The following is an 11,889-nucleotide window of genomic DNA, read 5'->3' as shown; positions in this document are numbered from 1 at the left end:
GAGACGCCCAGGTGACGCAGCCAGGACTGGGAAGAACCCGCTTCCTTCCTGCCCTTGTGACCGGCTCCTGCACACACCTGGTGCTGCTCACGTCCGGCAGCCCCGGCAGACATCACTAATCAGTGACCACGCTCCTTCTCAGGGTCCGGCTGGGCCTCGGGACCTTCCTCTCCCCAGCGACCGGGAAGATCACCCACCAAACACGGGAACCTCTTGCTGCCAGCTCTTTCCCACACAGTCGTGGGGGAGTCTTCGACCTGAAGGCAAATGCTAGAACATGTGGGAGGAAGATGAGAAGCCTGTGGGGTGGGACCAGGACACTTGGGGTAGCAAAAGAAGAGGCTGGTCGCCACAGGGCGTCCCGAACCTCCAGACGCGTCCGGCCTCTCTGCCTGCGTCTCTCGGTCCTGTTCTGCTTTCCCGAACTCACGGGGCCCCCCACACGTCTCCTGAGAGGCGCGAGCAGCTCCCTCCACTCGCGTGCTCTGACCGGGGCTGACAGTCAAGTTCCCTCTGTCAGGCTCCCGAAGGGCCCCTGTTCCCGGCCCCTCCCGGGTCCTGTGTCTGTCTGTCTGTCTTCTGCTCCCAGCCGTGAGCACCTTGAGGTGAAGCCAGTGCTCCAGGTCCCAGTGCGACCTCCGTCTTCACAGCCTGGAACCTGCCCGTCCCTTCCACCTGGTCTGGCCGCCATCGCCGGTGCCCTGGGCTCGGCAGCACCACCTCTCGCTGCCCCCCTGCACCAGCCCCTTCTCCACGTGGCGCCAGCCGGGCGCTGTCACCCCTCCCTGCTCTACACCCTTGCGAGGCCCCCGTCGGCCAGCGTCAACGCGAAGCGCCTCTGAGCCCCACAGGACCAGTTCCTGTCCTCACAGCTGTCTCTAACGTCCCCTCCTTAGCCCTCAGCTCTGGCCACCTGGCGGCTTTGACAGTCCCCTGGGCCCTGGGCGTTTTCTCTCCCTCAGCAGGAAGAGTGAACTCCCGCTTCCTGCCCCCAAGCCTGGGCCAGCAGGTACCGAGGCCTGAGTGTGTGATGAGCGCCCTGTGCCGCCTCGATGCTGGGGCATCTCCCCAGGACAGCAGAGCGGGGAGGCGCCTTCTGGTGGGAACAGGCCATTCGGAGAGGGCAAGTGACTGGCCACGTCACACAGCAAGTCCCGGGCAGAGCCGAGCCCCACCCAGCCTGACTCTCATCCTGGGCATGGCTCCCCGCCCCGGGCTTCCACGGCCGCCCCCCACTTCCCTTCCTGACTGGCAGCCGGCCCACCCACAGTGGCTTCTGCCCATGCCCTCCACTGAACTCACCAGGGAGGTGGCACCTTCACGTCTGTCCCCATCTCCCAAGACTAAACAATGTCACAATCATCAGCAATAAGAGTGGTGGCACTCGCCGTGCCAGGCAGGAAGGTGGCTTGTCTCACAAATCCCGTCCCCATTCTTCCCATGAGGAATCAGTGTGGGGATTCATGTCCCCAGCTCACAGGTGAGGCCACCAGGGCTCCAAGAGGTGACAGACCCTGCTGGTTCAGAACTGGACCTGGGACCAGAGCACCACACTGTAGTCTGCACCTTCCCTTGGCCAGCGCCAGGCAGGGACACCAAGGGCCAGGGATGAGGCGGCTTCGGGGTCCACGCTGTGGCGACGTTTCTGTCTGCCCCGCCCCTCACGAAGCACCGGGACATGGCGAGCACCCCAATCCCACGAGGCAGGGGCCCGTGGGGGCGGCATCCTCTCCCCCGGGGTTCCCTGGGCTCGGGCCCCGCTGGGCGCTGCCCCCGGCCCACAGCGCCTGGCACAGGCCGTGGGTTTTATTTAGACGTCGTCAGCTGAGCTGCTCTGGCACACAGGCCCGAGTGGGCGTCACCTGATTGGGTTTCACAGCGAGCTTCTGGCCCGAGCCGCCTCCGTCACTACATATCGGGGCATGTTCTGTTGGTAGGGCTGGCTGGTCACTCCCCGGGCAGAAAGAGGCTCCAGCCGCTGCCTTTGAAACCGGTGCCCTTTCCCCCACCCCGCTCCTCTCTTCTCGTGGGGAAGATTTCTTCCTGCCTCGGCCCAAACCCTACTCTCTGGGGCTGGTCCCTAACCCTGACCCTGCAGAACAAAAAGGCAGGTGAGCGTCTAGACCGCCAGTCTGAACGTGAGGAGGGGCACTGTGTGCCGGACGGAGGCCTGGCCCCCCCAGCTGGGAAGGTCGGGGCACAGCGGCAAGGAGGGGGTGGCTCTAGCCTGTCCTTCCTGGGACAGAGACATGGCCAGAGTCCAGCACCCGGAATCCAGCCTGGGTTGCTGCCAAGCCTGGACATACTGCTCCAAATGACACACGGGAGTCCTCAGCAGTCGCTACAGGAATGCATTCACGGGAAGCCCTCAGAAAGTGCCTGAACCCAGGTGGCGTCTGTGACCACCTCGTTTATCACGAGGATCGGTTTAGAAGCTTCACGTGTACGCTGGGCTGACAAGGGTGAGGGTGTCCAGCAGGGACCCAGAGACCTTCCGGTATCTGGAAGGCCTTGCTCCAAGTGGGGGAGGGGACATGTCCCTGGACACCTGGTCACGGCCGCTGACTGTATGGCCCCAGGTCCCTACTCACCCTCTCTGGGTCTCAGGAACCTCGGTCTGTAAAAAGAGGCTCGAATCAGCTCTGCAGCTCTGCAGACTTGTTTTACAGCAGAGGCCTTTGACGGCGAGTGACAGTCTGACTCAGGAGCTCGACACGTCAAGCAGAAACAGAGGCGTCGCTGCCAGGGCTGGTGTGAGCCCCCGAGGCCGCCGGGCACGAACCACGTGCCGGCCCCTCCAAACACCCGTTCACCCCTCGCCGTGGCTCTGAGCCGGAACTGCTGGCACCAGCCCAACCGAAAGAAAAAGAGCTCGAGGCTCCGGGCAAAGGCACAAGCTCACTGTCCCGGCGCCACGACCGGCAGAGGGAACCACGCCGGCAGAAGTCCCCACGCCGGCCTCCAACCCACCTGTCCCAGGGAGGAGACGCTGCGCAGCTGTGACAGGGCACCGACGACCTGGGGGGACGCCTCCTTCCTCCTCCAGAGAGCTGCCGGGGACGGGGGGCTGCACCCAACTCCCTAACCCCTGGTACCAGCCCTTTCTCAGCAGACGCCTGGGGACAGGCCTGCGGGGAAGTCGGCGGCAGAGGAAACCGATCTCCCGATGGGAGTCGCAGGCGTTCTGCCCCCGTCTCTGTCATCTATCAAATTCTTTGCATTCTTGTCGTTTACCAAATTCTTGGAATTCTGGTTAAATGAGGAGCATATATCGCTTCTTACGGTCAGAGGCATCATCCTGTTTTCATTGTGACACAAGGGACAAATGCTAATTATCTCTTCGGGGTGTTGTGCGGGGCTCTGGGAGCGCTGAGGGGCCATTTGGAAAGACGCAGCAGAAGCCTGTCAACAGGCGCACGGTGGCCCTGTGATTCCACCGCTGGGACTCTGTCCTCAGAAACAGAGGGGACAACAGCTTCAGGGCCGCACCATGCACCGCGCAGCTTCGTAAGTGGAAGCCCAGCCGGCCCGGCCACCAGGACCGCCAGTGTGGCTGGTGTCCCAGCGGAGAAGGACCTGGGCCCTAGAGTCCCCGAATCCGCTTCTCCTGCAAAAAAACTGAAAGTACGTGTCCTCGGGGCACTCCAGGTTCCAGACTAACACTCCAGAGGCAGGTGGAGAGGCCTCTCTCTCTCTCTCTGAAGTTCCATATTTGAGCTAAGATCCTCTGCAGCTGATAAATTTGGACGCATCCGTAGCACGGGACCAAAGCCCCAGTTCACAAGGTGGACGGGAAGGTGGAGCCGAGCGGGAAAGGTCCCGCCCGCCCTGTCTCTCCACACCTGTCTCGCCCCACCTGCCTGGCCCCTCCCCGCCTGCCTGTCTCTCCGTGTCTCCCGCAGGACTCCGGACACGGCGGGTTGTACCCCTCCCCCCACCGCCTCTGTCCTCCCCAGGCTGCACATGTCCAGAACGTGGGGCCCAGCACCGCAGGTGCTCAGTAACCATGCTAAAGGAACTCACAAAGGTAGGAGCGAGTGTCAAAGAAGATGACCCGTCAGCGAAGTCCCCAAAGGAGCCAGCAGGGGACCAGGGGACCCCCGTCCCTGACTTGTCTTCCTCCTCAGCACATCCGGAGGTGTCTCCAGCACGGGGCTGGGCTGGGGGCACCCAGCGGGCGGCGAGGGTGGAGGGGGTCCCCGGGGGGGAGGGCAGGTGAGGCCCGAGGGGACGACGGTGGCTCCTATTCCCAGAACTATTCTCCTGCCAGGGGTGCTGGGAGGGCCCCATGCTCTGGGGGGAACTTCCCCCATAAGAAAGCATCACTCTGCTATGGAAAACTAGACAGGCCCCAGCGGTGACAAGCCGGAGCCAGGCCACCATCTCCTGGCCTAGATTTTGTCCATGACACACGCACAGAGGGGCTCAGACCCGCCTCTGGTGGCCATAGCCTCCCCCACTGTGTGGCCCTGGACCCCTGGACCTCTACTTCATCTGCAGACGGGCAGGACAGAGCCTGGGTGTGGCTGGGAGGGGCTGCGACCTGCAACCTCCCCGAGACACCCCAAGGCCCCGTCCTAACTCTTCCCACTGGACGTGGCTCCCACCCCACCCTCCCCACCCTCCTCGTGGGGGTCCTGGGCTTCTGCAGGCGTGACCCCCTCACTGCTGACCATGTCCTTACAGCGAGCAGGCTGCATGTCTCGAGGGTCTAGAACGCACGGCACTGAGCTAAGCTTGGATTCCCTCACGACCTATGAAGCCAGTGACTCCTAGGACCCCCAGTTACAGATGGCGCAACAGGGGCTCAGTGGGGGAAGCGGCCCCAAGGCGACACTCCTGGGTGGCGGGGGTCGGATCCAGGCTGCTGGGCTCCACGCCCAGCCCCACTGCCGTCCACTTCCTGTGTCCGGAGCCTCAATGCCCACTCACACCCTACCTCGGCGGACTCAACAGGCTGGACTGGACTTCAGAGCAGGTGTACCCACGAAGTTACGGGGGGATGGGAGCAGACAACAGGGCTGCCAGGGGCAGGAAACCACGGACAACCAGGAGACAGGAATGGAGCCCCAGGCCTCACGGTCCCTGGTGCCCAGTGTCCCTTGACCTGGCCCTCTTCCAAACCCCCGTCCTCTGCTCTGGCCACTGTCCTTCAGAGGGGCCCAGATCGCCACCAAGCCTACAGCCAGTGGGGGATGGGTACGGCGACTCTTGGCCCAAGGCGGAGTTCTTTGAGGGCCAAGGCTGCCACCTGGGGAAGTGGCAGAGAGGCCTCTCCACATGGCTGGCACTGCTGGCCCAGCACCCTCTGGCAGGGTGGCCTGCAGAAGCAGGAGTGGGGCCCTCCGCCCACCCTGCTCACCTGGACACTCTCAGAGGGGCACGCCGCCTCTCTCCGTGACCGACAGCTGACTGGCAAGCTTGACCAGATAGGTAAGGGGCTGTAACGGTCCCTCAGCTGAGCCCACAGCCCACGCTTAGATAATTAGTGGGCATGGCAGCCAGAATGCTAGGGGTCAAGTCCCGCTCTGCCACTCACTCGCCAGGAGACCAGGGCAGGCGCCCTCCGAAGCTCGTGTGCCCTGCCGGGGGTGCTGGGCAGCTTTCTCAGGGACACGGCGGGGCTGCCTAAGTGCCTCACCCTCAGTCACCCTCAGGACCGCTTTCGGCGTTCACACCTCGTCATCATCGGCCAGTGACCCCGTTCCTGCTGCAGGTCACAGTCTCCGGGAGCGGTCCACCCAAACTCTAACCAGAACCCACCAGGCAGTCTCGGGGCACCGAGACAGCCCAAAGCCCAGACAGGCCCCAAAGGAGCAGAGCCACGGCTGTGGCTCAGCCAGGGCCCTTCACATTCCAGCCGAGCTGCAGTGCCTCTGTGGGCCGCCATAAACATTCCCAGACAGGTAGTCAGGTGGGAGGAGTCCCCAGATGAGCAGAGGGCAAGGGGCGCACCCCGAGGAGGCCAGCAGGTCCAAGAAGGCGCCTCCTCGCCCTTTCCTCTCGGTTCAGGCCAGGATCGGAGACCGGGGGTCCAGGCCCAGGAAGGCCTCTGAGTCGGGGGCTCTGACACCGCTGAAGAGGCTCAAGCCCGGGTCACTGTGGGGATCTTCGAACGGCTCCCTCTAGCACCTGTCACACACTCTGTATAAGCACAGCTCCGCCAAACGGCCTGCCAGACAGGAGGCGGCCCCTCTGCCCGCGCCTCAGCCATCGGAACATCGCCCAGCAGGGGCCGTGGCCAGGAGACGGCAGGTGTGACATCAGGACCGCGCACCCCTGCGAGGCCCAGAGCTCAGACACACCCTCGCTCACTCACTCCCCACTGTGTCTCCTGTCTCTGGAGCCAGGAGGGCGCACCAGGAGGCTGCCTGCTACACCGCAGATCTCCTCTGCGAAATGTCAGGCACGAGGACCATTAAACTAAGGAGATTTTTTCCATTACAAGAGGAAAAAAAAAGAATATAGAGATCTTAGGTAAAACAGAGTCCAGACGACCCACAGCTGTGACCGGGCAGGTCACGGACACCCCGCGCCTCAGGGCATGCCCCTGCACACCGTGGGAGGGAGGGGGGTCTGTGACAGTCCAGCGGTGCAAGGGGCTGGCCCCCCGTCAGCACCAGCCTGAGGACGAAGCTGGACCGTCAGCTGCCGGGAGCCGCCCTGAGCCGTCTCTGCACGAAGGGCGAGAGATTCCTCTCCCTGCGTAACTCCCGCCCGTGAACTTTCCCCCTGGGTTCCCGAGAGCAACGTGACCCCACGACCTTGATCTCATTAGAATCGAGTTGACCCTGACCTTCAAACAGCCGGGTGACCTTACAAGGCCAAAGAGTGAAGAAGAAGGAAGCAGGCCCACCCCGCGGGAGGCGCCTGGGTCTGCACTTGCCCAGTCCATTAAAGCCCCAAGGACACCTGGGACACGCCGCTCGAACGTCACTCCCAGCTGGCCTCCCAGCACACTTCCCCCAAATCTTCATATTACATTTTAAATACGTATTTGGTCGACTCCCTTTTACCACTGAGCCCTGTTTAAATAACATCCAGAAATCAACGAGGCGCTTGTGCCATTTTTCCTGATACCGTATGTTTACCATACACCAACCTAAACTCAGTTCCTAACGACTAAATGGGAAACGCCCGGCCAGATCCACACGCCATCTAGAATTTTCTCATGGGCTGTCGGTTTGCTTGGGGTCTGTTGGCGTCTCCAAACCTACAAGATAAGGTAGTTACGACCGGGGTGGCGCCTTCGCTGGGTTCCAGATCCAGCACAGCCAATCACGGTCCTCGTGCTCTTGGGCGAGTGACCTCTGTCCTGAGCCTCAGTCTACCCATCCGAAAGCTGGGTCTAGCGTATAGCGGCTCCCACACGTAACACGGTGCCTGGTACACGGCAGGCATCCAGTAAATAGGAGTGGGGAACTATGTGTTGCCACATGCGGCCCAGAGAAGTCTGGACACCTGTTTCACAGGTGAAGAAGAACCGGGGGCCACAAAGCTGGTGAGTGATGGAGCCATGATTCTGGACTGTCACCCAGACTCTGAAGCCAACTGTGGTTGTCATTTTCCTCTTCAGAGAACGCCATAGTGGAGGGGACGGGGACCACAGCCCGCCAGTGCTACGCTCCCCAGTGAGGCACGGCCCCCTCGCCACCCCGGGACGCACAGCTCCATTCCTGGGTCCCGGGCACCCGTCAGCCGGCAGGAATGCGGCCGCAGTGCACACCGCCTCTGAGTAACTGCCTCCCTCAGACATGATTCAGACCTGTCTGGAGTCACCCACATCCTCATTCCCTATGAAGGGATGCACGCCAGGTGAGGTGGCCAGGCGGCTGGCAGGGGCGGCTGGCAGGGCCGCAGCAGAGAGGGAGCCTGCTGCATCTCCAAGGGCTCACCCTGAGACGCCCCCGGCCGGGGCTGGACGGACGCCTGGGCCTCGAGCACCCACGAGTGCATGGGGCCCAGACTCAGGTCACAGAAACCGCTGCCCACGGAGGCGCCTGGACGTCAGCCCTCGGCAGGCATTCCTCTGGGCCAGCTGGGCCCTTCCACAGGCCCTTTGCCCCCGTCTAAAACCCCGACATGAAAAGAGATCAGCTCTGATGCACACTGCACGGCGGACCCCAACGTCGGGGGCCGCGAGAAAGAAGCCAGACGAGAGGAAATGAATGCTCAGCCTGATTCCACGGCGGGACAGTGTGACCTCTGGTGGATGCTCAGCCTGATTCCACGGCGGGACAGTGTGACCTCTGGTGGATGCTCAGCCTGATTCCACGGCGGGACAGTGTGACCTCTGGGGGGCGAGCTGCAGGGATGGCCTAGGGGGCAGGGCAGGCCACCGGTGGGGAGCCCAAAGGCCCTACATCTCGATCCGGACACTTGTCCCACACACACCCGTTTGCCACAAGCCACCACCGTGCACGCTCATGTCCATATGCTTCGCGTCTGTAAGTTACATCGCAATAAACCGTCACAGCAGAGGAGACGCAGGTTGCAACAGGACGTTTTACGACTTACAGGAGAGGGACAGCCGGCGGGGTCTGACGGGGTCTCCGCAATGTCCGCCTCCGCCCGAGAGCCCTGGGTTCAATTACGCCCATTTTACAAGGAAGAAAGGGGAGAAGGGAGGAGGGGGAGGGGTGGCAGGGCAGAGGGACGAGCGTGGGCTCATCCGGGGCGCCGGGGACGAGGAAGCCTCGTGTCTGGAACACCCTGCCTTTGGCCACCAGTCGCCTGTCCCTGCCTCTCCGTGATGCCCCTGTCGTCCTGTGCCCCAAAAACCCCTACAAAGGAGCAAGAGCCATGCCTGGTGAAGCAGAAAGCCTGCGGAAGTCACTGAGAACCCAGAAGGCCAAGGTTGAGGGCAGCGTCAAACAAAGCCCAGGTCACCCCCCGAGGCTGCGCTGGCAGGGGGCCTCAGCTGTCACTGCTCCTGGTCTGGAACACGACAGAACAGGCCAGCCCTGCACTGGAAGCCGAGGACGACGGCAGCGCTCATGGCCCGACCCACGAGGGGGACAAGCGAGTGTGACACCATCACGCACACGTGGCGCCCCCGTCAGCGCGGGGTGTCCCGGCGACAATGTGATTATTAACTGGGCTCCTGTGATTAGCGCCAGAGCTCTGGGCTGCAAACTGACCTGTGTCCGCCTTCCCGTCCCTCCTCCTTGGTTTGGCCACGGGCGAGTGTGGGCCCTGGGGTGGCCAGGGGTGGCTTAACCCCACTACCCCTGAAATCACTGGGCGCCCCACTCCAGCCCCAGGAACCGGCCAGGTGTAGCCTGAGTGTCCGGGTTCAGAGCCAGGTGACTTTCATGTTCAGGAAGAACTGAGAAGGGCCGAATTTAGAGGGGAGCTGAAGAGGACCCCCCCAAATCCTAATGTTCTCTGTGTTCTTCCCTCAACCCCTCACAAGGCACCGCTCGGGGAGCCCGGACCTGCCCATCCCCCCACAGGTTATGGTGACCCCTTTCTTCCGATGCTGGACAAACTCCTACTTCCTGTGGCCTTCAGCCCGAGGACATGGCCAGGTGACACTTCCAAGAAGGTGTCTGCGTGGAGGAAGGGACAAAAGAGGACCCCGGTCCAGCTGGAAAAGCCCAAGGACGAAGCAGCAGAGAGGCCCGAAACTCGCTCTGCCCTCGCCCTGGAGCTCAGGGGCCGGTGACAAAACACAGGCTTCGGAACCCCGCAGCCCAAGCTCAAATTGAGTTCAGCTCCTGGCCGAGTGATCTCCGCGGCCAGCCGGCAGGAGCCTTAGCTCAGCCTCCTTGTGCAGCGGGGTGTGCATAGGGCTGTGAGCATCTGTGACTCACCAAAAATAGCTGGCTTTCGAAAAGCCACAATGTCACCGGCAGACACCGAGAAAACAATCAAGTGGACAAAGCAACGCTGGGCACTGGGTGCGCATTCCCCGGATGCTGACCGCCTCCCAGCCTCTCCCTTTGCTTGTTCTTCTTCTCGGTCCGCCCCCACTCGCCGGAGTCTATTCTGGGGAAAAGGTCCAGAGCTCATTCTCACTAGAGTGTAAAGGAATGCTGCCATGTGCTCGGTCAGGGGCGCTCAAGATGTCCAGGGAGGGGAAAGAGGACGCAAGGTAAAACGGAGGCTTCAGTGACATCTGAGTTCGAGACCTTGATTTTAAAGAGACAAATGAAGCACCGTCGGGGGCTGAGGAGGAACCTGGGTGGGGTGTCTTACTCCAGATCTCACCTGGTTTGGGAGGGACCAACCTAAGGTAGGGGCCGTATCGCTCCGAGGTGGTGGTGGTCCCTGACTTGTCAGGCAGCCCAGAGGCCTCCATGTGACACGAGGAGCATAGGCGGTCCCGGTGGCTGCAGGTGGAAGCGACTCCCCCTCCCAGGCAGGGGTCCTGCAGTGTGTACCCCTCTCCCAGGCAGCCATTTCTCCGCGCAGACCTTGTGAAATGTCCAGTCTTCCCGCTCGGGATCACCTATGTCACAGCGACTTCGTTGCTTGAGCCCGCCCTGAACCCCGGCTGAGAGCAGACAACGGAGCAATCGATGCCTCAGAGGGGATATGAGCCCAGCGGGAGTGGACGATGGGTTAGCACTGTCTGTCCCGGGCGGGAAGGGGCAGATGCCATACACTGACCCCGGAGCCACACCTGCAAAGCCACAGCGCAGCTCAATAAACATGCACTGGATGCTCCTCTGACCGACAGGTTATCGGAGCTAAGGACTCACAAACACGGGGGGCACCGCATTCAGTGATGCCGAGGGCAGCAAGGCGAGCCAGGCAGGCGGAGAATCGGCCAGACGAGCCTGCAGGGAGGAGCGGCCGCAGGAGGAACTATTCCTACACTTAACACACACGAGCGACTTTTTGGGTTACGTACTTGAGGGAAAGGCCTAGATTTGCATGGATGACCGGAAGCCGGACCCCTAATTACACCTCTGGGCCACGTGGCAAGCAATTCCCATTACCCTCTTGGTGGGAAGACGGTGACGATTTTAGTTAGAGCCAAAAGTAACTAATAAAATCAGGTAAAATCAGCAGCTCCACGTGCATGTTCACACGCTTCATAGAATAATGCAAAGACTCGACCACCGCACACAGCTAATAACTGCTGTTGTTAGAAAAATGGGGGGTGGGGGGGAGTGGCCCCGACATTTCAGCCTAGATATTTAACTGTTCCGTGGTGGACCCAAGTGGCAGACTTTTTAAAAAGGCAACATCCTCTGCATCTGTGGCTTCCCATGGACACTCTGCTCCAGGGTTGATGGGGGGCATCCCACATGTGAGCCTGCTCAGACATGGGGATCCACAAACACGGGCGAGACACAGCCGAGAGCCGAGTACGTGTAGCTGGGTCTATCGTAACGGCCGAAGCAGCAGGCCGAGGGCTGCTCAAAGAGCCGGCCGGTGCCATTCAATCGGCTGCGTTCACCAATGTGATCCTCCGCCATCTCGACACACTCACCTCTCTCTCCCGCACCCTAAGTGCACTAGAAAACAGTTTCCCCCGATGGCCAGGACCCCGTCGGCTGCTAAGCTCAGCCCTGGGTGAATCACGCCTGGCTCACCAGGACGGCACTCTGAAATGACTGAATGATAACGGAGTGGCACAGACACCAATAAATGAATCATGCCTTCCGCAAGCCCGAACTTTTGGCTTTTACAGACACCAATTACAGAGTAGAAAAAAAGAGAACCAAGAAATTGCTCAGGGTGTTTGCGCAAAGTTGATTCATGGGTTTACAGAATTATTGCCAGCTAAATTGTTTTTGGGGGAGGCAGTTAGAGCTGTGAGCACACACAGCACATCAGCCTGACAACCTGGGAATTGGCAGAGTGGGATGGTGGCAGCCACCAAATTCCTGCAGGACTCTGGGGGAGCGAACGGACCCTACCTCCCCCTTTCACTTC

General features: G+C 61.4%; 1 protein-coding gene and 1 long non-coding RNA gene across 3 annotated transcripts in view; one reads left to right on the top strand and one right to left on the bottom strand.

Annotated features, from left to right (window-relative positions):
- PMEPA1 (prostate transmembrane protein, androgen induced 1) overlaps positions 1-4,080 on the bottom strand; it is a 42,113-nt gene extending 38,033 nt beyond the window's left edge. The window contains exon 1 of one of the 2 annotated variants that reach the window (XM_023536617.1): positions 2,971-4,080. In XM_023536617.1, coding sequence (XP_023392385.1) covers positions 2,971-3,203 — 233 coding nt within the window. In that variant the 5' untranslated portion in view covers positions 3,204-4,080. The remainder of the gene's footprint in view (positions 1-2,970) is intronic. The other variant, XM_023536618.1, reaches the window with a different exon arrangement.
- LOC111745711 lies at positions 3,495-11,018 on the top strand. The gene is made up of 2 exons (XR_002782773.1): positions 3,495-3,624; positions 9,416-11,018. It is a non-coding gene; the product is annotated as an uncharacterized LOC111745711 (long non-coding RNA).
- Positions 11,019-11,889: the final 871 nt, after the last annotated feature.

Source organism: Pteropus vampyrus, unplaced genomic scaffold (genome assembly GCF_000151845.1).
Source record: "Pteropus vampyrus isolate Shadow unplaced genomic scaffold, Pvam_2.0 Scaffold162, whole genome shotgun sequence".
Classification (NCBI taxonomy): Eukaryota; Metazoa; Chordata; class Mammalia; order Chiroptera; family Pteropodidae; genus Pteropus; species Pteropus vampyrus.
Note: the sequence above shows the minus strand (reverse complement) of the source record. Positions and strands in the feature narration are given on the sequence as shown.